The 27,810-nt window shown below is 42.2% G+C and overlaps 1 protein-coding gene across 2 annotated transcripts; it reads left to right on the top strand.

The window, feature by feature from the left end:
- TLX1 (T cell leukemia homeobox 1) lies at positions 1-26,674 on the top strand. Of its 2 annotated transcripts, none has more exons than XM_086920267.1 (3): positions 1-729; positions 4,404-4,605; positions 24,963-26,674. In XM_086920267.1, exons 1-3 carry the CDS (start codon positions 279-281, stop codon positions 25,183-25,185), a joined length of 876 nt encoding a protein of 291 aa, XP_086776393.1. In that variant the 5' UTR covers positions 1-278; the 3' UTR covers positions 25,186-26,674. The 2 variants fall into 2 exon arrangements, with proteins under 2 accessions (XP_086776393.1, XP_086776392.1); XM_086920266.1 differs by having other exon boundaries at positions 4,368-4,605.
- The last annotated feature ends 1,136 nt before the right edge of the window (positions 26,675-27,810 follow it).

Raw genomic sequence — 27,810 nt, 5'->3', positions numbered from 1 at the left:
GCCCGGGTCTCTCTGGCACTAGGATTGATGTTCCCGTTGGTAGAACCGGCCGGATCCGAAGGCAGAGGGACCTGGCCCGGCCTGGCCTGTGGTGGAGCCGCGCACCGAGGGCTTCTGCGGCCGGTCTGTACCCGGAGCGCAGGGAGAGGGGCCGCAGGTGGAGGCGGTGCTGTGCGGATCCCGTCTCTGCCTCCACGCCGCGGGCATCGGGGGCAGGCTGAGGCTGGTACCTGTGGCACCGAGCGGGCTCGGGGCTCGCGGGTGGGGCGCGGACAGGCATGGATCTCATGGGCGCCCACCACATGCACCAGGGACACCCCGAGCCCATCAGCTTCGGCATCGACCAGATCCTGAACTCCCCGGACCAGGGCAGCTGCATGATCTCGGGCTCCCGCCTGCAGGACTCGGACTACGGCCTGGGCTGCATAGTGAGCAGCGCCTACAACACCATGACAGGGAGCTACAGTGGAGGGGGTGGTGGGGGCGCCGGGCCCGGCTACAACAGCGCCTGCAGCATGGCCTCGCTGCCCGGCTCCTACAACATGGGCCTCAGCTCGGCCGGGGTCATTCGGGTGCCGGCGCACCGGCCGCCCCTGGGCGGAGGGGGGCACCCGCCCATGTCCACCGGCATGCCCAACGTGTCCAGCGCGGGCGGCATGAGCAACCTGACGGGTCTGACCTTCCCCTGGATGGAGAGCAACCGGCGCTACACCAAGGACAGGTTCACGGGTGAGTGCCCGCGCCTGGCACTGCCTGCATGAGTGCCCGCGCCCTGCACCGTGCCCTAACCCACCGCCGCTCGCTGCTGCGCCCAGACCACTGCAAATAACACGGGCACCCGCGCTCCCTCTGTGTTTACAAACCAGAAGGAGCCCCCTTCAGTGGCATGGCCCAAAAGGCAAGACACACGCCCCGTGCAAATGTGGCTCCGACGGAGAATCAGTGTGAAAGTTTGCAAAACTTTGTGCGCGTGTGCCTGCAAAAAACAAGTGCTGCATGTCGGTCTCCCTGCCTATCTGCCTGTTGCCCCTCCGAAGCAGAGTTTTAGTGATCAGTTCATTTCAATGTTCAATGTTGGTATTGTTTGTATTTATTCTGGTATCAATCGAGACATGGATTTTTTTTATATATATATATATATATATATATATATATATATATATATATATATATATATACACATATATGTGTGTGAGAGAGAGTGTGTGTATTTATATATATATATATACATTTATATGTGTGTGTGTGTATATATATATATAACTTCATGTCAGACTCATTCTGGTAGTGATATTATTATTATTAATATTGGTGGTATTATGATTAATATTATTAATATTGATATGGTATTATTAGTGGTGTTAATATTTAAGTTGATCGATCAATTAGGAAAGACCGGGTGTGCTACTCGCACAGTGAGGCATACCTGCACACAGTGCTCCTCAGAATTTAACACGCAGAGGGTCAGCACATTACTAACGCCTTGTATCGGGGCAGGTTCTTTTTTACATTTGTAACCAGCGATAAATGTAAATAGGCAAACGCCGGTCACTGAACAGCCCACCTGCGTACAGGAGATGGGGGATCTGTGTGGCAGATTCACTGCAGATAATAAATAATACGAATAATAGGTTTGCCTAGACTTGGACAGTCCTTATAAGCATCACACATTTAATTAAAAAAAAATATATTAAAATATGTATTCTATTAAATAGTTGTCAAAAGTCCCTTTAGAGTCCATTTCTATTAAATGCTCTAAATATTATCGAGATCGGGCACACGGTTATTTAATGTCACTGACGCGGGCACTCTCGGGGAAAAGAACAGTAAATTAATTTCGGGGTATGCGTACACCACAAGAGGTCAGATCCACATTCAAATAGATGGATGTACATTTCACGCGCACATGCATGAACTCTTGCACATACTGATACTATAATATAGATATGTTTACACATGCGACCCTGCATATACATATGCGTGCGTGTACACATAATGACATATATGTACAGTTAAATAGACGTACATAATTCATAGGACGTATTACACAAGCATGCTTGTAAGTGCGCATACATTGTACGGGATTACTGCCTTAACGTGCACATCTATAAATAGATACACGATTAAATTGACATATAGATCCAATGTAAATAGAAATTATACACGTGTATGAAGGTTCGTTGCAAACATATAAAGTTATAGATAGAAAGATAGATAGATAGATAGATAGATAGATAGATAGATAGATAGATAGATAGATAGATAGATAGATAGATAGATAGATAGATGGATGGATGGATGGATGGATGGATGGATAGATAGATAGATAGATAGATAGATAGATAGATAGATAGATAGATAGATAGATAGATAGATAGATAGATAGATAGATAGATAGATAGATAGATGTGTGCACGTACAGACCCTGCTCACAGCTCTGCCTCCCCCTCAGAGGATGACGTCGTCCCGCACACAGGCCGCGTGCAGGCCCCAGACGCTCAGCAATAATTTATATGGCACTTCTGAATTGATACTGAGGCTAATCTGGGCAATAAATAATGAATCGTCAATACGTCTGCGGCGTCAACAACTGCTCAATCGATAGATCCGCAGCAGGGCGCGTGAGTGCTCGTGCGAGGCCCGTCTGGTCCCTGGGCGGGGGGGGGGGGCCTCCGAGGGGGGTGTGCACGTACAGACTGAGGCAAGCTCGGCAGTGGGCTACAGATGTGTTCGTGTGGTGCGTAACACAGCTGGGAGTGAAAGCGTGCGCTGTATGTGCGCGAGAGTAGTGCATAGCACGGCGTGTGTTTACACTAATGCTCCACGCACTGAGGTCACAAGGGCGACAAGGGGGGACTTCCAGGGCACGTCCACAGGCTGAGGGCCACGGAACCACCGACCGGTTAAACTGCAGCGTGTCACATGCACTCAGCACGTCTGTCCTACTGAATACAGAGTGCCGCGAAAATAGGTTAAAATCGACCACGTTCAGGCGGCAGTCGGATGAGCCACAGGCATAGAGTCTGAAATAAAGTATACCACCTGAAGGCAACAGGCAGGGTGACGGGGAAGACAGGAATGGCGTGTGGGACACTCACATAGCAACGCCGAGACAGGAGAACAAGAAAGAGTGAGCTATTAAGAAAGTGAAAAGCAAAGAATGAGAGATAGAAAGAGAGTTAAACAAGAGAGTGAGATAGATAGATAGATAGATAGATAGATAGATAGATAGATAGATAGATAGATAGATAGATAGATAGATAGATAGATAGATAATTTTAGGTTGTGAAAGCAAACTTCTTTCACAACCTAAATTGAAATACGAAATATCTATCATAAGAAGCTTGAGGGATTCATCTATCTACTTTTACTTGGCACTTTATATCGTCAGTGTTCTGTAATTTGTGCATTGACTTTCACTTTCACATGCACAGTTTTGTTATGTAAATAAAACACGTAGGTAAATTGCAACAGAAGCCCAGCTTGTTTGTTGCCATTTTTTTTCCGACTCTCGGAAGCGTCACCCGGGGCGGTGAGTGTACAGTGTAAGCTGCAGGCAGCAGTTACTGAGCAGCCGGACATGGGGTCACAGAGTCACAGAGGAGCCCGCCTCACCTCAGTCATGCGCACACAGAGCCCACTTCAGGTACCAGCAGTGTCTTTTCCTGCATTGAGCGTGGTATTGTGCTCCCTCTGCAGAGATACCTCAGGCAGGCCCGAAATGAGTGTAATTAAAATATGTGTTTTCAAGCTCTGGGACTACTAAATTACCACACACAGGAACAGGCAGGACTGGGACACACACCAGCACGAGGCAGGGCGGCACGTTATCACACCGTTCACACAGAAGCAACACACAGAGAAAGACAACCCAAACGGAGAGCACATTCACGGCAGAGAGGGGCTGCAATGGCGACGAGAGAGCTGCACTTCCGGATTGAAAACAAGAGAGGCAGCACCACGGTTTAATAGACCCCAAGGCCAACGTGATGTCTGCCAGTCACATCTGTGTGCATGTACATGTGTGTCTACGTTTTAGGGAGAGAGGTGGGGTCCCTCTTACATAAATTGGCTAGAAAGGCCGGTAGGATGGAATAGAGCCGGTCACGTCATGAATGTCAGGCTCTTCCCATGGGTAGCGCCTGACATGTGACAGACTCTGGCCCACCCCAGCCGGGCCTCCGTAGACCCCGTCCAGCCAGGGTGCCCCAAAAGACCCTTTCAGACTGTTCAGTTTGCTAATGCCTGCTGCTGCTGCTGTGCTGCCGCCCCTGAGCCCAGCCCCCGGGCACTGTCTGTCTCTGGCCCGCTCTGTGAACCCTGCTGATCTCTCGCCTGCTTGCTTTTGCCGTCTGTCTCCCATCCAGTGGCCCTCTCACCCTTCACTGTAACACGCCGTATAGGTCACCCCTACCAGAACAGGACCCCTCCGAAGAAGAAGAAGCCGCGCACCTCCTTCACCCGGCTGCAGATCTGCGAGCTGGAGAAGCGCTTCCACCGGCAGAAGTACCTGGCCTCGGCCGAGAGGGCGGCGCTCGCCAAGGCCCTCAAAATGACGGACGCGCAGGTCAAGACCTGGTTCCAGAACCGGAGGACGAAGTGGAGGTAAGGGCAGCACGCGGGATGGGAGAGAGGTGGAGGGGAGAGGATGTTGCGCATGCATTGTACCGTGGCCCTGGTATCACTGCACACGATGCACATTTCACACCGTGTTCATGTTTCTGTGAGTAATAATTAATTCCGGGATATTTGCTAGCCATGGGAACAAGAAGGGACGCGAGGGGACTTGCCCCCCTTAATTTCGATTGGAGACACAGTTTTATTTTCTGTGGGTGGGTGGGGGGGGGGCTCTTAAATACTCAAAGATACATGCTTACAGCTGTGTGTGTGTGTGTGATGTATATGAAGGCGAGTTTATCCTTGCTAAGTTTCACCTTTTGGCGGTGCTTAGAAATTGTTGTTGGATTCACTCAAATTAGAAGGGGGCAGGAAGGGGAGTCCAGATGTGCCACAGTTCCTCGTGGGGGGCGGGGGGGGGGCTGTTTTGTTTCTGGTCTGGGTACAAACAGTGGAATCGTCTTGCTGCACCGCGGGTGCCACACTGATGGGTTTTATGTGACTCCAGCGGGTTCTAAAGGCGTTCTGTAATTTTAGCAGACACACCACATGTGCATTGTAAGCGTTACATTCGAGTCTTAGGCTCATTCGAGTACATCACATACAGTTAGCAGTGAGACTGGACTTAACTGCACAACCGAGCGCGGAAGGTAGCGGCTGCATATTCAGAGTATTACTGAAATGAAAATATTGTCTCGAGATAGCCTTAGATGTACCGAGGGACCCGGAACAGCACCTTATCACATGGGAAGGCATAAAGCCCTAAGTGCGCCATGCACAGGGCCTGGCTGTGGGAAGCAAGGGGGCGGGATGCTTCTGGTGCATCAGTGGGAGGGGGCATGACAGGGGATCTGCTTCAGGATAGCTAACAAACATAACAATGTGAATCTGTGCAAGGGTAGTGCAGCGGGTTAAGCGTTCGCTGCTGAGCTCAGCTTATCACTAGCAGCCACTGATTCGAATGTAGTGTCAACTCATCCTTCTGAAGTTCAAACACGTGGTCCACGGCTTTTATATCACTAGGATAGAGCATATATTTCAGTCCATTTATGAAAAGGCGTTATAAACCACGATAGAAGTCACCACAGATGTGCTAACATGCAGTGGCTTGGACCTTCACAGGTGAGCTGGCGGGGGTTCTTAAAGGGGCCTGGCAAAGAATGAGTTCTTTATTTCCACCTGATTTGCCTGCCTGATTGCTTTTGGTAATCCCCAGAGCCCGTGCTTCCGTCTTGTATGTTGCTCATGCGCTGCAGACATTGTTCAGCAGAATATGGCCTCGAGGCGCCCAGGAAAACCACACCCAGCCTGATTTTGCAGTAACACACATTGTGCGTAAAGTGTGCTGTTACGACCATCTAGCACCACAGCAGTCCTTGTAGTTCAAGGGCATGTGGCACCACAGCACTGGAACTTCTGTGGAAATGCCACAAGCGCTCACAAATAAACGAAACCCATAAATACATCCAGGAAGAAATGTATCTGTTGTGTGCATTACCTGCTCCAGAGAGTGCTCTGTAACTGTAGAGGTAACTACAGCCCTTCCTGGTCCGCGGGGCGCCTGGCACCACAGCACGGGGCCTTCTACCCTACGAGGAGCTGAGGAGATTGGCCGGGACAGGCCATTTCTCAGCCATAAGGACCTGGGCAGCAGATGCATCTCAGTGAAATGAGGCCTCGCACGAGGCAGACTCCGACCGTCGGGGGAAAACGATTAGAGCGCAGTAATTTGGCCAATCAAATCAATAAACTTAATGCAGATTGGTAACGGGATCTGGGAGGCGTCTGGCAGCAGCGGGAGGCTGCGCCGTGCCAGGGATGGTCTGGGCTCAGCAGAGGCTGCAGGGGGGCCCTCTGAATGGCAGGGAGGGGGCCAAACCACTCTGGGGCTCGGGAGGGGGGGGGGGGGCACCCAGAGGCCCGTACCAAGCCACTCTGGAGCTCACCGGCACCCAGAGGTCTCTGAAACCTGGGCACTGATCAGAATACACAGGAGCGAGAATCGACGATATTTGTGCTTAGACGTTTTCAAATGGGCGTAATCTAATCATGCATGGACAGCAACAACCCAGGGGTTCGGGACTGAAGTATGCATAGCCCTAGAAAGCCGAACACGCATCAAAACACACAGGTGCACAATCAAAATATTAGTAAACAAATGTATGTTTTCATTCTTTATAATATGTGTTTGGGATCAACGTACAACATCTCAGCAGTGATAGAAATATGTGTGTTGAAACAAAATACAACACGATAGATAGATAGATAGATAGATAGATAGATAGATAGATAGATAGATAGATAGATAGACAGACAGATAGATAGTTAGATAGATAGATATATAGATAGATATATAGATAGATAGATAGATAGATAGATAGATAGATAGATAGATAGATAGATAGATAGATAGATAGATAGATAGATAGATAGATAGATAGATAGATAGATAGATAGATAGATTGATTGATTGATCGATTTTCAGTGCAGTTGCGAGGCCCAAACATATACGACACGGATGAACTATTCTAACTAGATAGCTCCCAAGCGTGGAGTTGATAGGAGCCACCAGTTAGGGCCTTTCTTCGGCTTTGCTCGCTCTAACGCCCGTGGCCCTGGACCGACTTGGAAGTGGCCACCTGCCCGCTGGTTTGGGCCTCCTCCTGCCGGGCCCACTGGTTCCCTCGTGAGGCTGCGGGGCTTTGCGTTCATTAACTCCCGGTGGCTCTTTCTCCTGCCACGGCCCTGGGCGCATCCACCTGTTCCGGAGCTGGCTGGAGACGGTGCCTGTATAGAGGCACGGCTGCAGAGCCTCCCGGGCCGATGGCACGGACACGATGTTGCATTTCACGTCTGTGGGCTCTTTAGCCGCCAAGCGGAGCGGCGGACTGTTACTGACTCAAGCGCTGTGAACGTCATGATTTAGAAGAGGAGCGTTCACCTCTCTCATCCACACGCCGCAGCGTGTCTTTAAAGACTCTTTGAAACCTCCCACGAGGCTGCGTTTTAGGAAAAGAAAAAGGTACAATATTACGAATGTATACAGAAGAAAGCACGTGTTGTACCAAGTGCTTTGTGATCACTTACGTCGGTGAGTACCTGGCGCAACTCAAGGAACTCGCCGTCAATCTGGCTCAGCTGGAGCCGCCGTGTGGGTTTGTGGAGGGGTCAGTGCTCGTGCCTCGTGCATGTTCTGTGCTGACAGGGTCCACGTTGGAATGCAAACCAGCTAGAAATCTGCCTTCATATGTCCAGGGTTTTCATAAGAAACGGAGGCGAGGTTACCTATATTGTCGGTGGTGTGTGTGTGTGTAGATAGCTAGGCAGATAGAGCCCAAGCTACACCTCACGTCATTTTTGATACATTATATATATATATATATATATATATATATATATATATATATATATATATATATATATATATATATATATATATATATATATATATATATATATATATATATATATATATATATATATATATCACGTAACAATGAGGGACGTGGGCTGTTGCTCGGGAGCTCTTTGCTGCCAAAGCTGTTTTCAATACTCCGGGGGAGCGCCGGCTCCTTCTCCTCCGATATGTTGCGCCAGGAGCCTCAAACAGGCCAAGAAGGAGCCGGTAAACAGTAACAGAGACGAAAAGATCACACACCGCAGCCTCCGCTCTGGGATGAATCTCCCACTCAGGGCCTCGGGGCATGCAGGCTGTCAGGAGGGAAATATAAATGTTTCCCCTGCTGCAGCGCTACGAATTGAAGTGCTTAAAATGTGCACCCATGGAGAAAGCGCTATGTACTCATAGACATAATAACAATGAAAATATCACTTCTAATTCCATCACTACCAACACTACTACTGCAAAAGTCATATTATTATTCCCATTATCATTAGTAGTACTGCTATTATTAGGATTATTATTCACAATGATACAATTCTTATTCTTCCTTTATATTATTGTTTATATTATATTATTATTGTTGCAGGTATGTAGTGCGCTTTACACATGATTGATTGATTGCTGCTTGTTGTTATTATTTTTTACTAGTACCAATATTTAATACTATTATTATTATTATTATTATTATGCCAACACGCTGTTTTTGTGAATGGCAACATTTCCCTTACAGTTCTCATTTTCGTAGTAAGGTCGGCCTTGTGTTTGCTTTTTAATAAGTTCTTGCAGACGTACGTCAGATATTGCCACGAGCTCTGTTTTTCTTGTGCACCTTTGTATACATTGAAATGCATGGCCCAGTCTATCGAAACAACACTTTACATCTATATTCGCGGCAACGTAGATTTTCTTTCATTATTTGCTCCCATCCTAAATAACCCTGTAGAAATTCAAAGCTGAAGGTTTCGCAGAACGTAATTTGTAAGAAGTTCGTTCAGTTCACGTGCGCTGCAGCACACGAAGCGCTGCTGGAGCCATGAATGGGGGACGGGTTTGCGTGCGGCGCTATGTTACTCACGGCACATATAAACAAGACATACGCCTCCGCAAATCTTTATATATATATATATATATATATATATATATATATATATATATATATATATATATATATATATATATGTATATATATATATATATATATATATATATATATATATATATATATATATATATACACACACAGAAATATCCCACGTAGATTCCGGGCACATATTCTGATGCCAGTGGTTGTAGGTGGCGGGCACCAACACTCACTTTGAGGTCGGGGACCTATTTTTCACCATGTTGTCGCCATGAACTAAAGAGCGTAAACATACCCTTGAAGCGCGCCCGCTCCTATATGCAACATTTCTGACGAAGATACCTGAAATAACCCACTAGAGGACCTTCAGGGAAAAGAAAAAACACTACTCGTCGCCCCGTCCATAAATGAGCAGCAGTCCCCAGCAGGAGAGAGGAAACCTCTGGTTGACAGAGAGGGCGCCTCAGGACGACGCATACACTAGAGAAGGCGCTATGATGTAGAAAAGGCGCCGATGGCGGGGCTCCGCCTGCCCCAGGAGAGGGGACACCACCTTCACAGGCGCTGCTACCTTCCACCCCTGCCACCCTCAAAGCCAGATTACAAGGCTGGGAGAGGCTGCTATGGGGTCTTGTCTCCTGTGCTCCCATCTGCAGTCACCGCCATCACATCAGACCCCCCCTTCCCTTCAAATTACTTACACATCTGTGCCACCTATGGGGGTGATGCGAATCAGAATACCCACCAATAGATGCGTTGTTGGCTCTGCAGACCTCAACAGACGACGCCTTGCGCTTCTTTCAGTGCGCTGCGTCACAGGTAACTTTCCACGGAAGGCCTTTTTACGTTGTTGAACTTTTGAACATTATGGTGCTTTACACTAGCTTTTGACTTGATTCTAAGCACGCAAAGAGTTGCGTAGCAACCTGGAAAACAGCGAGATATACATCAGAGATCCAACATCTACCCAAAACATGCATGGGCTTATTTACAAGCCCCATGCAGCCGGTACCGTATGTGAGGTATGATAAGTGACGTATCGGCGATACGTCACTTTTAAAATGGAAAAGCGACGTTCTAGTGGCGCACGGGGCTTTGTAAATAAGCCCTGCAGATTGTTAAAGGCGCCGCAGCCCTGGAGCATTGCATGCTGAGTCAAAATTGGAGAAAACAAATACAACAAACTCAATATCACTTAATGTAATGACCGAGAACATGACCTATGTGGCAAATAGACTAGAGACCGAGGTCGGTTGCATTCGGCATTCCTTGTTTTCTAGTGAACAGAAGGAGCACCTCATTAATGCACCTACTTGTGCGTCCGGGTCGGGGTGCGTCTAAGTGCGTGCGTGTGCACGCCTGCGTCTACGTGTATGCGTGTCCGGGTGCGTGCTTCCGTCTACGTGTCCGTGAGTGCTGGCATTTACTTTTGCGTGTCTGCGCGCGCCTGCACATGTACACGAGCGCCTTAAAAAGAGATACAGCGAGCCCCGCCCACAAGTGTATTGCTTGGCTGTAGAAAAAAAATACTTTTTGTGTTTGTAAAATTATAATATACATGAGTTAGGAGATAAGGTAAGGTCACGTTTCGTTGCGAGGCCCGTGACCAATATTGTCACATGTAGCTTCTGTGGCACCACCCTCCCGTTCATTGAGCGGTGCAATACATATTCATAAGTAAACATTGTGCAATTTCCCGGTGCATAAATGATCGGCTATGTTGGAATCTTTGAATTGGAGCACCTGGTTGGAATCTCGGCTTCCTCTCTTTATCAATTTGCGTAATGTGAGCTGAGGACATGTCTATTTGGCTCGGCTTCTTATCCTGCAAAAAACATGGAGCGCCTAGATGGATTTAGTTCAGAGTGTGTGCTAGCAAAAAAAAAAAAAACAACAACAAAAAAACGATAATTCGACGTAGTGCTTTACAAAGTTATATATAGCGTATGCCTTTTTTTTAAAGATAAGTTTTATGCGAGTGCATTGATAACTCTAACCAACAATTCGCGCGTGTGTATTCACACATTTATTATTACACGAATAAGCGACCATGACATTATAAACTATGTTTACGTGCGTCCTTATAATTTGCATAAATGCAATTAACTATTTGTACGAAAGCGTGCTTTATGACCTGACTGCGTCATTTGTTCTGCTAAATGACGGCTTGACGATCCACGCCTTCCTAACTATGAATAATACCCCTCACTAAAATTAATAATGGGGTGCCGCTAATTGCGACTGCGGTGACTGGAATGCATTTATCTGTAAAGTCAAAACAGCATTAAATATGTATAAATAGTAGGGCTGTGGTTGAGGGAGCGCCATCCATTATTGAAACAGCCGATCATTTTTGCCCAATTCATACATAAAATAACAAAGCGTGTACTGTAGTACTGCATTTTTAAATATGCTTTTCCGGGCTGTAGTTTTTAATACATTTACGAAATTATATATATATATATATTAAGTCACCAATGGAATACTATTTACTTGTTTTCCATTTTTTTTCAGAAAAACGCAGGAATAAGATACTCAAAGCTACTTGTCATCGAGATGTAGGTTTCCAAAACTACCCTTAAATGCAATTTTGTTCTCACCAGAAGAATTAAACCATTAAAAATGGGAACTGGGGGATCTGAAGAGAGCAATCTGCAAGTTAAATTTAAGATCTTTTTTCCGATATATGTTTTTAAAGCTTGATATTGGCACCGTTGTGAATGGAAATTCAACCGACAACAACCCATTGACATTTAAAAAAACAATTATATCACTTATCTGTTTCTATACAAACGTACAAACACGGCTATTAAAGCGTGAGTAAAAAGTGTTGATATACAAATGTTGCCAGTTTTATGCAATGATTTTGAGAGCGTCGAGCGTCTATATGTATTTTATATTAGTGTTTACGCGCTGCTAGAATATAGGCACAACCTAAAAAATGACCTTTTGCTGTACATTTTGAAAACTTTTGTGGGACGGAGTACATGGCTTACGCGCGTTACTTTTAAAATGAAACCCTGCTACATAAAGCAAACTGGGGTCTGAACCTGGATTGAAAACATGGATCAAGGCCTGTGTGTAAGTGTGTGTGAGAGAGAGACACACACACACACATTGGAAGGGGGCTAGCAACCTGAAATGATAAGGGCCGAATGTGTTTGTGAAACAAAAAAACGAATTTCCTATAGAGCAATGCACTGAATCATAACAACGCAATTATTATTGTTGACGTGTGTGTGTGTATGTGTGTGCGTGTGTGTGCGCGCCGGCGCGTGTGAGAGAGACCGGGTGTACGAATTGTACGACTAAACCGACTATAGGTTGAACCTTCCTCTGTTCTTTTTGCACCCACTTCTGTTCCTATGAGTTTGCGTGAGTCTCACATATTGTTAATAATTAAATCTCAAAATACCCTAAATTCTAGTGATGCACTCTGATCTCATTTGCCCCGGTAAAACTTCAAAAATAAATAAAACTATTACATTAATAAATAAACGCCAGGCGCTGAGCGTTGATGATGTGGCAGCCAGTGTGAGGTCCCCAGACCCGAAGGGAGTCCATAAACTTTGCACACCCAAGATGGGTGCTATTTGAGCTGCAGGTTAGAGGACTGCAGACCGGGAGCTGATGATTTAGCAGACGTGCGTATGCACGTTCTATTAGTTTTATTACTTATTTGATTACAAACATTGTGTCCAGGCGCTATGGGGGAAAGGGCGAAGGAAGCAGACAGGTAGACCAAGCAGCCAGGGAAAGGCTAACAGATTAGAAGGGGGTTTGAAAGTCGCGTGTTTCGGTTTTCCAGAGATTGCAGAAAGGTTATCTCCAGTTTAGCCACCGGGAATGAGTGCGCACTCTGGGGATACACCCAAAGTTATTCCCCAGTTTAGTCACCGGGAATGAGTGCCCCCACTGGGGATAGACCCAAAAGGTATTCCCCAGTTTAGCCACTGGGAATGAGTGCCTCCTCTGGCGATACACCCAAAAGTTATTCCCCAGTTTAGCCACTGGGAATGAGTGCCCCCACTGGAGATAGACTCAAACGTTATTCCCCAGTTTAGACATGGGGAATGAGTGCCCCCACTGGAGATACACCCAAAAGTTATTTCCTAGTTAAGCTACCGGGAATGAGTGCCCCCTATGGGGATACACCCAAAAGTTATTCCCCAGTTTAGCCATGGTGAATGAATGCCCCCATTGGGGTGACGCCCATGGGATGGATTGCTGAAGGGACATATTGTCCGTTTGCATGAACAGCTCGTATTCCTCAGGCATAAGCTGCCGGTGGGCCCTTATAGCGCCCAGCCCTCTCCTCAGGCATTCAGCGTAAACACTCCCCATAACTTTGTCAAGGAATACAGATTACAAAACCCGACATCTGTGCTAGTTGTGACATTACAGTTTCATTGTAATGTAGTCAGAGTGACCCGGAAGTCACAAACCCAGGGGCCTAATTTATTAAGGCCTTGCGCTACCACTTTTTCCCATTTTAAAAGTGACGCACCGGCGGCGCAAGGCCTTCATAAATAAGGCCCCAGGTTTCTATAGTGGCGGAGAGCAGAGAGAGCGCGAGCAGCGACCACCAGCCTGTCTGTTCTCTCCGGGAGGAAGGAGAACCCGCTCTCACGATTCGATTGGTAAGAAGCAGCCGGAGGCCGCGGCCCAAACCCAGGATAGTAAGAGATCTCGGGGCAGGTAATATATAGCGAGATGTATGAAAACCTTTTACACCTAGATTGGCGTGAATACTTTCTGAGATTAGCAGGCCTCGTTTAAGGTCAGCGGGATAAAAGCAATACAAAGAAAACAAAGGGAGCGCGGGAACTGAACAAGGGGTGTTGCCAAAAGTCATGCCCCCTGCCGTGTATCTGGCCGTGAGCTGCAGGCACTATGGGCATGAGCACAGGGCTGTGCCCAGCAGGGAGTATGAACATGTGTACTGGGCGCAGAGTATGGACAATAATCTGCCTAGTACCCCCACTATGCCTACAAGTACTGCATGAATAAGTACTGGGCTAAGGGTGCTGGCCATGCACTGTGCACATTGCCAGGTTCCGTGGGTACTGGTGGCATGGATACTTGGCAGAAACCATGGTTGCAGGCTATGGTCCACAGGGCATGGTCTAGCTCTTCGGTACTGCAGGCGACGGTACGGGGCATTGGATAAGTCAGAGCTGCCAGTGCTGGAATGAAGTCTACAGGACAATTAATGTAGTCTAGCCTCTGAAATGGCACTCAGGGACAGGATCAGGCCAATGCAGCGTAGGTCCTTCAAGCAAACTAATTTCCAAGAATAATGGTGCACCCTCCCTTAAAATATGTTTCCCCTAATATAGAATGTAAAAAAAAAATGTTCTTAAACTGTTCGATCTAAAATGGCCGTCACGTCAGGGCTGCTGAGGGAGAAGGAGCGCCATCTTTTACCACAGGGCGAAAGTACACTCTTTGATGCATGCAAAGAAGAAATACACCTCTAACACTCACAGGTCTGCTTTTTAATTTATGTATATTTGTTTTTACCTTAATTATGTTACCAGATCTCACTAAATTCACACACTCTGTAATACAGTAGCACACATCACAAAGAACGTTGCTATGATCAGTATAGATATTCTTAAAGAAAGAATCGAGTGCAAACATAACCAAAAGCTCATACGTCCAAATCATTTATTCACATATATGCCTCTAAGCAGCGTCTGAATTGACCAATTATTTGATCACACAATTGATTACTAAAAGGCACAAATATGTACTTTAGTCTCCAGAGCCCACGTACATACCAGGCGTGTTCCTGAATTATAACTTGAATTAGCCCGCAGTAGCGCACTCTGAAACATATTCAGACACACAAGTGCTATGCATTGGGGTAAAGTTATATATCACAAATTGAGTTCTTAGCTTTACATTTTCTTTTCAAGCACAACTTTACCAGGCAGCATTCTTTTCAGTGCATATTTTAGAAATCCAGTGCGAGGTTGAACAGGTTTAGCACCCTGGGATCTTTATCAAGACACAATATAAGTGGCTCCAGTGGGTTTGCGTTTGAAGACATTCATTTAAGTCTGAACATAACACAGATTGACCAAAGGCACATTACAAAACACACCACATAGGCAGTGATGCCCTGAGTCCAGGTAGATAAGCTATGAGCAAATATATTTATTCAAATCATATCTTCTCATACAATCTAAAGACACAGAGACCCGGGCTACATAAAGCAAAAACGGAGGAGGTGTGAGAAACAGTCAAAAGGAGAAAACAGGGAGGAGGTGCTAATGATGTTTATTACTACAGTAGTAATAATATGAAGATAGTATGATTAATAATTAAGGCTTCCAGCTTTTTACTGATATTTACAGATAAATACAGACAGAGAACAGCATGTTTCCTGTCTGTATTTATTTTTAAAAGTGGAAAAATACGAACAATTGTCTTTCTTGTGGGTGACTCTCCATGCTGTCTTTTGTGATTTCCAGGATAACTGCTAAGTAGATAGACATCATGGGAAGTAAAAAAATATGTTCAGATTTCCCTAAATACGGGCATATCTTAACATATATTTGTAGTATAATCAGTGCTTAAAAGGAACCAGTACTGAGTACCAGTTCTTTTTCATTTTGAGATGGAGATTACCGGCTCTTCTCAGAAACAAGCAGGTACTCTGGTACAGAGTATCTGCACTTCTATTTTTCCATTTCAAAGCACTGAGTATAATGTCAATATATACCAGAGGATGTGATGCTTTGCTATATTTGGCTGCTTAATTTGCAAAAACATTTTCATTTTGAGATGGAGATTACCGGCTCTTCTCAGAAACAAGCAAGTACTCTGGTACAGAGTACCTGCACTTCTATTTTTCCATTTCAAAGCACTGAGTATAATGTCAATATATACCAGAGGATGTGATGCTTTGCTATATTTGGCTGCTTAATTTGCAAAAACATTTTCATTTTGAGATGGAGATTACCGGCTCTTCTCAGAAACAAGCAAGTACTCTGGTACAGAGTACCTGCACTTCTATTTTTCTATTTCAAGCACTGAGTATAATGTCAATATATACCAGAGGATGTGATGCTTTGCTATATTTGGCTGCTTAATTTGCAAAAACATTTTCATTTTGAGATGGAGATTACCGGCTCTTCTCAGAAACAAGCAAGTACTCTGGTACAGAGTACCTGCACTTCTATTTTTCCATTTCAAGCACTGAGTATAATGTCAATATATACCAGAGGATGTGATGTTTTGCTATATTTGGCTGCTTAATTTGCGAAAGCATGACAGGTATCAAAGTATGAGTGCATGTATTTCAGTTAAATGTGGAAATCTAAAATTTGACGACATCATTTATTTTCAAAACACACATAAATGTGGATAAATACCAATATGATGGCCAAAAAATAAATATAAACAAATACAGATGAAAATGTAAAATAAAAATAACATACAACGGTGAGCCCTATTTAGAATTAAGCCTCTGTTTTCTCTTTTTTCAGATTTTTACTGATAAATGCAGACAGAAAATAATGTGTTTCCTGTCTATATTTATTTTTAAAAGTGGAAAAATACAGAAAAGTGGGATTCTAGTAAGTGACTCCTTATACCGTCTTTCAGGAATTTCAGGACAACCACTCAACAGATATACAGCATAGGCAGTTAAAAAACAGGATGAGATTTCCTTAAATACAGGCATATGTTAACATATATTTGGAGTATAATGCTAATATTTACCTGCAGGCATAACGTTTTGTTATATTTTGTCTGCTTAATTTGCTAAAACACGACATGCTTCAAAATATGATTGCATGTTTATCAGTTAAATAAATGCGGAAATATACCATTTGCCACTTCTTTTATTCTCAAAATGCGCAATAAATATGGATAAATACCAGTAAGAGGGCCAAGTATAGACAGAAATAATAAAAAATAAATACCATAAAACCAGGAACCCTAATTATAATCTAAATTATACTAAACCCTAGGTGTGACCCAAGATGTAATATTCTTAATGTAAAGAGCTAATTCTATGTAGAGTGGGATCACATGCATAATAAACTCAACACATTCTCAGAGGTTTAGGGACTTTTGCTTTATGCAAATCTTTATGCAAACAATCCGCCACTAACCTCCGAGCCTCCTGGAATTTCTAATGCGGTGACTGAGATGGGGCATTTTCATCCTTAGGCATTATTGATATTGTTTCCAGGGATCTTCATGCAACTCAAAACCCCAAAATCTAAATAATGAGCATGAAAAAATGCACTTCACCCTCTTCAAGTTTGGTCTTGCTCTGCTTTCAGATTATCCTAGATGCTTTGTGCGGCCTCCACTTGAGTGAAACACACAAAGTGCGACGAGAACAACCAGTTTTAATAGTTGTCAGATCATTGATCCTACACTAAAGTCTCACAAAGACAAAGGCCTACCTCCTCTGGGTAGTTTCCAGATTAATGTGAAAAACACATTCCCCAGGCCATTATATTCAACTTCACTTCTAAGCGTTCGCACCCTTGACAATTCCAGTCTTCAAGGGTGGGTCCCAGATGTTTTACCAATCTACGCATTCCACCAGCTGTCCTCTTTCTTTCATCTAGATGGATTCTAAAAACATCTGGGCATTTGGACAGATATCGCCATGTCCTAGAACTCAGCCAGAATCCACTCTATCTCACTGTTTAGGTCTAGGCCATTGAAGAACACACTATTTTGAATGTGGAGCGATGGCAGGCTTGGCAGGGGGAACAGGAGCATTTCTGACCTCCATTAAGATCATGAATAAACATTTTTAATCTAGACTCTATTGTGGTGGCTTTTGTAAACAAATTGAAGGATTTATTTTGGGGGTGACCCACGCTAAAAACGAACTGGAAACAATAGAAACTGCCTCCCAGACCAAGGTCACTAACATTGTGGAGAATGGCGGCAAGCTACTGTCCCATGAGAAATGCCAGACCTCTGAGATGGAGTCTGTACTCCAGTTGGGACATATGTTAAATTCTAAAATACTTGTGAGGGCATTACTTCTGACGCTGAATGATGTGCCTTCATTAACCAACAGACAAATTACTTTAAGGTATTTAGCAACTGAATTCCACATATCGCCCTAATGGCAATTGAAACCCAAGAAAAAGCTAGAAATATCCAATTCAGTAGGACACGTTTGTTTTTCCCACAAGGGAAAAGGGAATGGGCATTCATAAAACGTTCATAGTGGACAATCCTGTTTTATCTAAACCAAAAAGCCTTAGTGACAAGCAAACCAGAGTCCATACGACAGAAAGTTTGCAATGGTGCAACATCTAGGGGAAATACATGTATCTCTGCTTTGCTGCTTGCGTAATACAGAATTAATTGAATACATTTTGCTCCAGTACGTAATACTGAAATGTTGCCCAGTAGAGAACCAGAAAGGAAGCAAGCTGATTTTGCTCGGATTATGCTATTTATGGGTTAGTAGTGGAAACACACTGACTTTGACTCACACATATTCACATTTTTCACATTTGAAACGTGGAGAAAATGAATTGCTTCTAATATATTTAATAATAACAAAAGTATTTAATCATTTTGCTCTGTGCTTTTTGCCCTGATGAAAAACTTAACTTTGGAAGAAAAACTGTTTGCTCTATTTTCTATAACATCGATTACACAAGGAGCAACACATGGAGCACATGAATTTACTCAAATTTTTCCTCCAAGGGCAACATTTTCTGTTTTTTGCCCATGCTTCTTTTATTTAGACTGATGCTCAAAATACCCACCGTGGAATAAATATCATAGGTTGTGAAATGTTGGCAGTCTTTGATATTTAAAAATATTTCCCGCACTCCCATCTAGTAAAAAACGATACGATTTTCTTCCTGTCATGCCGTCTCCATGTTGGATTTAGGAAAGCCACCGTAATCCTCTGTATACTCTTGTAAAGACTAGAGGGTTATGTCATTCATCACAATGAGCTAGTTTGCCCCACATAATTCCTTGCACTGAGAAAGACAAGAAGTCATAAATATTGTATAATATGAAAGTACCACAAAAATATAAAGCAGCCATCTAACACAGACCGTCTAATTCAAACAAAAGCACGACATTTCAATCTCTTTTTAGATTTAACAAATGAACACATAGCCTTATACTCTGGCTATGAATGCATAGTTATGTGACTACTTGGTGAGTTCTGAGGAGGCAGCTACAAAGATTTTTTGAACTGAGAACTATAGTCCTCAAAAAGTAGGCCGGAATCTCAAAAGGTTGCATGTTAATTGAGAGCAGGTAATCTTGTCATGGCCTCTCGAGCTGGTGGGTGTAGCTAACTGGAGACAGATGTGGCACATGGCCAGATCTTCTTGTTAGTGCAGCATACACATGGAGTGAGTGTACTACCTCTTTAGTGTGCATGCAGTGCTGCAGAAACTCTTGTTAGGTAGAAAGGGCTTATCACTGACGCCCATTATCTCTTTGTGCTGAGCATCCATCTTACACATGCAGAGAAGATAAAAGGCTGCTTCCCAAATCTTTTCCAAAGTTATATCAGACTAATTCCTTCAAACATACACTGCACGATATACACTAAACAATGTGTAGACACATTCTGTGTATAAGTGTTCTAAAATGAGGAACATAGTCGGTGTTTCATGCAGTTCACACTTTTAATTACTGAATGGGTGCGACCAGGGAAATAACACAGGTTGGCCAACTACATGATATGTACATTTAAAATGTACTTTGATATAAGTAACTTTCTAAATACTTCAAAAGATTCTAACCTAACTTCCAACAAACAAATTGTTCAGAAAGTACAGTAAAATGAGCCAATTCATGTTGTGCTAGCAGAGTTAAGGGACTAGGGGAAAGTAAATAATAGAACTATCAACAGAAATGAAAAAATGAATTGGTTGCGTTTTTCTAACAGTGTCCAACTCTCTGTTTAATAAAATGAGTGCAGCTTTCAGATGTACATAAATATTGTTTACTAAGGCACACAATGCATGTATGCTAGACAAGTTACAATGAAATGTGCTCGAATCAGCAAAAAACACTAGCATATCCATAAAATAGCGTAAAGTTGTACATAGGTTGCATTTCAACTTTTGTGCATCAGACCCAAAATGTTCATTAAACACCATGTTCAATATGAACAAAAGTTTCAGATTTTTGTGAAAAACAGAGTAAGTTGTACGTTTGCTCCAGTTTTGCTAATTTGAAACCTAAGGAAAAAACTGAGTTTTGTTCGAATTATTCTTGGTCTGCTCATAGATGAGGTCTAACTACGAAAAATTGGTATGGATGAAAAATATGGGGGGTTAATTATGCACTTTTATGGTTGGTCACATAAGAAACCGAAAAAACAATCTGGCTCCTACTTTCACATCAATAAAGTGTTACCATATTTCAGAGCATCTTTATTCTCAGTCAAAGAAGGAGGAACAAAACATTCAAAATGCTTTCTTTTTAACCTGGTGCATTTGTTTATGTGTTAGAGAAATTATGGAAATCTTGCTGGCATTAGCAACAATAATGGTGTGGAATAGTTTCATTGCAGTCCCCGTCTACCCTTGTTTAAAAGAGGTTTGTGATCGTTGTGGTATCTTGTCAAAATATAGGCCCAGTTTAATGAGAACATAATTAGCTGAGATGTACGTACAATTATGATACACGAGGAAAGGATTCTCCTTGCAGTGGGTAAATTGAAACATGTTCTTAAGGCAACTGTCAGACATTAGGCCGAACTATCATCAAATGTGGGGAAGGGCAATATTTCACAATGAAAAATGTGAGCCAGGAATCACTAGGCTGAGTGAGTGGTGTTCAGAGTTTAGAATATCTTCACATTGACTGCCTGAAGTGGCTTCCACCATTACTCAATAAAAACAAATTAAAACAACACAGTGCTTTCATTTTGGTCTTTCAAATATTAAAGAAACTCAATTGATATTTTCCATCTTCTTATACATTTTATTACAACATATTTCAATTCTTGTTCAAATTTCGATTTTTATATTTTTAAGCGTCTGAAGAATCCTGTGTACACCATGGGAGGCTAAGAAATAAAACTACAAGTTAATTAGATCTACAGAAATAGATGTTTTCTTCTTGCAGCTATATATTAATTGCTTTAGCCTTACTGACGTTACATTTGGAAAAAAGATAACAAGAGCAGTTATTATCCTCATTCAGTTTCCACAAATCACAGAGAATGTTTAGTCAAGAAATTCAGAAACTTAGAATTCAGGAAATAAGAAAATCCTTAGTTGGTACAGAAAAAGTAAAAAGCACGAGGCAGTCTATAGAATACGATCATATGAAAGAAGATGCATAAATACTGTCAAATTAAGATAAACAGCACCACAATGTATCTAGATTATCAGTGTATATGACATATACACATCTGTGGATTTCCATTATGCATACTTCAGTAGGTTTACACAGCAAACAAGATGAACAGAAGATGAAAATCCTATAATATTTTGAAAGAAAAGTGGTTGATCGTGAGAAAATAGCCACTTTGACCAAAATCTAAGCCTCTCAGGATCTAACCTCTGAGATTTCCTAATCACGTGAAATAAAATACATACAAAAAGATTAATTGGTGGATTTTTTTTAAAGTTAACTTCTTGTCTGTGAACCCCTGGGGTTCGCAAAAGTGCAGAGAATGAAACAATATTAGCAGATTAATAAAGTATATGTAAATAAAGAATCAACATGCAAAGTAGATTTTTAAAAAAGTTCTACAAATGTGCAGAATTTGAAATTGGAGGCTGAAAATCAAGTTGATGTCTGTAACAGGATTCGTGGGAACAGCCCAAGTGCAGCAAACAGAATATAGTATGCAAGAGGAAGTGCTGACAAAAAGAGAGCACACATTCGGATCAAAAAAGTCAAAGTGATATATATGCGAGAGTTCAGCATATTGCTTCCCCTTTAAGAATTAAAAAACAAATTTAGAAAAGCTTCAACCTTGCCATGAAGATTAAAAGGTCGAGGTTTCTATATTTGTGAATTCAATATTTCATCATTTGTGAATTTGTTTGATGTATACTTGTTTCTGTAATTTTTGTGTATTGCTCTGAGATTAACATTTCGGAGATTGATTAGGCTAGGTTCCCCGGCTCTGAGTATTGACTTACTGGAGGTCCCCAGATTCCAGTAATTATTCAGTAGGGGATCCCTGGATTTCAGTATTGCCTCAGTGAGGATTCACACAATTCAACAGGTTAAGAGCCACTGGCTTAAAGCCTTTGAACAATGGTGGCTCTTGGAAATGCATTATTTTCTGAAGCTGCCTATGTCTAGCTGGCCAAGCACACATGGTTCTAAACCCACCCCCTGCAGAATCAGACACAGAAAGTTAAAAAGTACCTCAAGTCATTCTGTGGGAGACTAGAGACCGATAGAGACCTAGAACTAAAACCCACAAACACACATGTAATTAAATTAACTGCAAACAGACACAACAACTTTGTAATGACCTTTAATGTCAGTTAACATTATTTGAGGAATGTAGAAGTGGTGCTTAAAGTGCAATTCTCAACAAGGAAAGAACATCTATACACCTGGAAAAACACCACAGATTGCCCACTGATTCTCATGTGACTGTTAATAAGAAATTTGAATCCATATATATATTACTTTGTGCTCTCCTAAAAGCAGAAAACACAAATTACAAATTCGGTCTATCTTCATGTCATACTATAACTGTAGAGTGTTTTAATATTAGAATATTTGGGGTTGACTTATAGCACCCTGTTACGATGTTGTAGAGGAGATTCGGAAATCTACTCCCCCGTACATATCCATTCATGTTTATTTTAACAGTTAAATTAATGTTGCTTTACACTTACCATATGAAGTCGACATTTAATTTCACATACAATTTTCTAGTTTGTTAAAGTGCCAAATACCAATATCAACATAGCAAAACAATATAAAAATGTTTCTGGTGACCTTAGACCTGACAATTTCCTGTCTGTTGAATTTGTCCAGGTTTCTTAGTATTATAAAACTTTTACCATTGAAATATTCTGATGCTCCTCTTTTTCTTTTACCAGTGAAGATCCCTATTAAACTCTACATTATTTTACCTTCCAATGAATCCCTGTTTGCTTTCTGCTACTCCCTAGTCCCAATAGTGTTGTTTGTTTCTGTTTTGTTGAGGATGGCCTCATTTACCTCCACTGCCCATGTACTTCTGTTTTCCACTGTTTGCTCTTTTTGGTTGCAAATCTTTTATCCAGGAGCTATCATCTCCCACATCACTTCAGCTGTCTGTGGGAAAATAAGTTCAGAGATGGGTTTCCCTGCTTGAACAAGAAATAGTGTAAACAGTAACACCAATTTTGTTTTTTGTTTACTTTTAAAATGTATAAAGTATGGCTCATGGCCTTAAATTAGGAATAGTTTTTCTATATCATGTCTTTTTATAATTTTGAGTTGGGCCTATCGGAATGTTGTTATCTTCAGGGTGGTTTTCTTCAGGCTTAAATAAATGCACAAGTTCAATCTCATCTCACCCCTAAGTATAAATAATGTCCTTGATTAAAATAACAATTCAATTGAAGGTGAATATTAATGGAATATCCACATATCCACTCATAGTCCAGTGTTTTAATACAAAATACCGTTTGCTCCTTTCACACATTTGTTAAATAGCGATGCAGCACGCGCAATGTAATTCGTATTATTTATTTATTGATGTACTTATCTCCGTTCTCCCATATGCCTGAGTTTACTACCCCCACCCTGCCCCTCCTTTCGACCTGCAGAACTCCCTCCAGGAGCCGCTACTGGGTTCATGTGACATTTGCAACCCATGCTACCTTCTGAGTCATGACTTATGGTTTCAGTAGAACTTCTATCTATCTATCTTTCTATCTTTCTATCTATCTATCTATCTATCTATCTATCTATCTATCTATCTATCTATCTATCTATCTATCTATCTATCTATCTATCTATCTATCTATCTATCTATCTGTCATATGCGGATTGATGGTATCAAACAAAAAACAGTAATTAAGCTAACATAGCTGTATAAATGTATCTTTCATGCTCATCATATCACTATACGAGGCTTGAAGGAGGCTTTGAAAGAAATATATGAACCATTATACTGCAAAATGTCTTACCCCTGATTTTCTGTTGCCCCAATAACTTAATGCAAAAGATTTCAGCCAGCCAGGCATAGTATGTGGTCACAATGTGCAGTCAGGCTCACCCCCCGCTGAATGACCTTATATGGACAATGTACTATTTACCCTGTGCCATGGTACAAGTTGCACATGAAACAGCTAGAAATGTTAGTAAATGATATCCCAGATGCACATTTTAGGACCAGCCCATGTACACTTTCCTCTTGGCCTTGTTTATACCTGAATAGCAAGTCTTAGAATCTTGATCAATTGGCGTCTTTTTAATAAGGTGCACTAATATGCGAAAACCTTTTTTTCCTAAGAGCAGTCTTTCGAGTCTGAGTTGGAGTCAGTTTCTAGACCTGTGTATCGTAGTATGCAAGACAAACTGCCTCTAACGGCACCATATAATGCATAAATATAAAACCACACCCCATCTGCAGTCCCTGGCCCCCTAATAAATACGTTCTTGCTGTTAATATTCAACCCAACATCATTAGTTTTGCAAGAAGGAATGGTCTTAAACAGTACTGCAACAGTGTTAAGTTATTTTATGTGCCCTGTTTTAGGTGCCCTGTTGCCAGTGGGAATAATTTTGAACATGATTGCACCATGTTATGATTTTAGTTTTTTTGTACTTGTTTTACTGGGAATCGAAAACGGATAATGCTAGCATAATGCTGATTTGTAAATCTTGTAGAATCCCTGACACAAACCAACTTGGTTCTATTTACAGGCGGCAAACTGCGGAAGAGAGGGAGGCGGAGAGGCAGCAGGCCAACCGGATCCTCATGCAGCTGCAGCAGGAAGCCTTCCAGAAGTCCATCAACCAGCCCTTGCAGGCAGACCCCATCTGCATCCACAACTCCTCACTCTTTGCCCTACAGAACCTTCAGCCCTGGTCTGACGACTCCTCCAAGATCACCAGCGTCACCTCCATAGCCTCCGCTTGCGAATGACCATTAATGGAAACAATTGAGGCAAAAAACTACTATAGGGTGTGCGCCAATAACCTATGCTCTCTTCTGGGCCAGAGGATGAACTTGCAGACCTCCTGAGAACAGGGGCACCCAACAATACGTTCTCTTTATAAAAATGGAATTCCTCCCTAAATGTCACCCTTGAGTTCCATTTCGGAAATACCATATATATTTTTAAAAGAATATGGTCTGCCATTTTCAGAAAAACAGCTGATTCAACAGACATCCAAGAAGTGACACCTTTGCAAGGATTCCATTAAGGGTCAACTGAGAAGGATAGGAGAGCAAGTTTCCCCTTCTCACTGGCCTCTCTCTTTCAGACAGCTCATGCAGGGCCCAGGTGAAAAATCCAGCAGCAAACCAAGGCCCACTCCTCGGTGCCCTCACTGCCACCTCTGGTGCACAGTGCAGCCACCAGTCCTATAACTTCAATCACTGAGAAGATAATGTGTCAACGTCACTTCCGTTGAGCATCACTGCACAGAGGCGTTACTGTGAGATTGACATGCTGGCACATCACAGCACTTTGGAGCAGAGCCACCTTGACCCTGGTACCCCTGGCACATGCCTATGGTGCCTACGGGGATGGCATCGTATGTTTCAGGGTAAAGATTTTAAGGGAGGCAAGTGAACGATTTTCACTGCACAACTTCTATTTAAGACACACCTCTTTTGTGCAACTAACAACAATCGATATCCAACAACAGACCGAACTAAACATACCAGCGTGGATCATTTTTATTGGTTTACTTCTGCAACCAAGGAATCTTTGCTGGGATCTTTGTTCACAATTGTATTTTATTTAATTTCTTTTTAGATAAGAAAACATCAGTGTTGACAAAAACTGAGACTAGAGAAAGTCAGTGCCATGCCACAGGACAAAAATAACGCGTCCTCCAGCTGCCATTCTAATGGCTTTAACTTGCCCTTGAAGTATTTAAAGATGGATTAAATAGTATTTCTTTGTTCCCATGTTCATTTCTTTCTTTGTTTGACTTTCTTTCTCATTTTCGACTGTTATATACTTTTCTTGTTTCTTTCATTTTATAGTTTTATTATTTGCCACCTGTCCTTTTATTTTCTTTCACCTTTCCCTGTGTCTTTTCCTCTCTTTATTTACTTGACAATTCATTCATTCTTTCTCTCTTTCTTTCTTTCTTTTTTTCTTGATTTCTCTCTATCCCATTTTCTGCGTTCTTTCTTTTTTTTTATGGCATCGCATTGTCTGCTGTTTTAATAGTCATCTAATGACTAAAAGAAACACGCACCTCATCTTTGCTAGCTTTAGGGAGAATTAACGGCAACAATCATGTATTGAAGTTGATGTTGCAAGCACTTCTATATGAAAATCCAGGCATTTCTTTGTCAATTGTAACCTATCTTCTGTCAGCTTTAGGAATCCGTGTTGCACATTTTTCCAAGGAAATTTTTAAATGCATCATCTCTTTTTTAATTAAATTATGCACTTATAAAATGTTTCTTCATATTAATTTGATACTGTGCTTGTGAGAGAATCCGGACAGAACAGAATGTACGTACAGATCTTAGAAACACATGCCATTGCTTACTGATTTCGTCTACTAGTATTGCATCAACATTACTTCCCCTGGGGAGGACACATTAAAAAAAATAGTCAAATCACACTTTATTCAGCTGCAATAAAAACCATGAAAGTGCGTATCAAACACAGTACATTAATATAAAAGCGGTCAATAAGATGAAAAAACTATCAAATATACATATACAAACACAACTGCAAGATCTTAATACAAGAATACATATCACAATAGTTACAAAGAAACATCAATAGTTCATTTATCCATGAAATTTACATCAATATCAATATCAAACATCAATAGTTCATTCATCCATGAATGAGAATTTTACACAATTAATCACAGCATAACACACCTCAGTGCTCTCTAATTACTATAAAAAAGTGTAAGCTGCCTTGTGAGATCCAATATTGGATCTACGTAGTATTGGAATAAGGAACTGTTTTCTGTGGATAGTATAAAGCATGCAAAATTAGATAAAGTGCACAGTGTGTCATGTCTGGACATACCATCGCATGGGCCGGTGGAAAGAGGTGTAAACCACGGTCCTTGGATTGGACAGGTCAGCAGGAAGTGGACAAGATTAAAATGCAACCTCGTGAGGAGGAATCTCATCCATTCATATAAAATGAGTTGGCTGAAGTATGCACCCAAGCCAGGCAGGAACCACCACTTTAGTCAGGGTCAGCTAACTACACACTAAAAGATAGCATGTGCTCACCCTGTGGTAGCTTGACGCAGAGCAGTCAGGCTTACCTAAGGAGGCAATGTGTAAATTATTTGTGCAACACACATCCATAGTAAAATAATGAATACACCACAAAAAGACTTCATTTTGTTTAGAAAAAATAGATATTTTTTTGGTTCAAAACAGGACCAGAATGATAAAAATACATTGGATACTTTTAAAGTTATACATGTTTCAAAAATTGACTCTATACTGAGGAAAACAAGATCAAAACAGTAGCAATTTAATGAGCCTTAAAGTCCCCTTTTATTATATGAGTCACCCCTACGGATGTATGTCGTTACTACGCATGCTTTTACA

The sequence above is a fragment of the Lissotriton vulgaris genome, chromosome 5 (genome assembly GCF_964263255.1).
Source record: "Lissotriton vulgaris chromosome 5, aLisVul1.2, whole genome shotgun sequence".
NCBI lineage: Eukaryota > Metazoa > Chordata > Amphibia > Caudata > Salamandridae > Lissotriton > Lissotriton vulgaris.
Note: the sequence above shows the minus strand (reverse complement) of the source record. Positions and strands in the feature narration are given on the sequence as shown.

What these genes read in the sequence shown, in the direction of transcription:
- TLX1 (XM_086920266.1), top strand. Translation starts at nt 279, where the DNA reads ATGGATCTCATGGGCGCCCACCACATGCACCAGGGACACCCCGAGCCC. An exon ending in CACCAAGGACAGGTTCACGG is followed by an intron (nt 730 to 4,367) that starts GTGAGTGCCCGC and finishes TCTCCCATCCAG; the next exon opens with TGGCCCTCTCACCCTTCACT. An exon ending in AACCGGAGGACGAAGTGGAG is followed by an intron (nt 4,606 to 24,962) that starts GTAAGGGCAGCA and finishes TTCTATTTACAG; the next exon opens with GCGGCAAACTGCGGAAGAGA.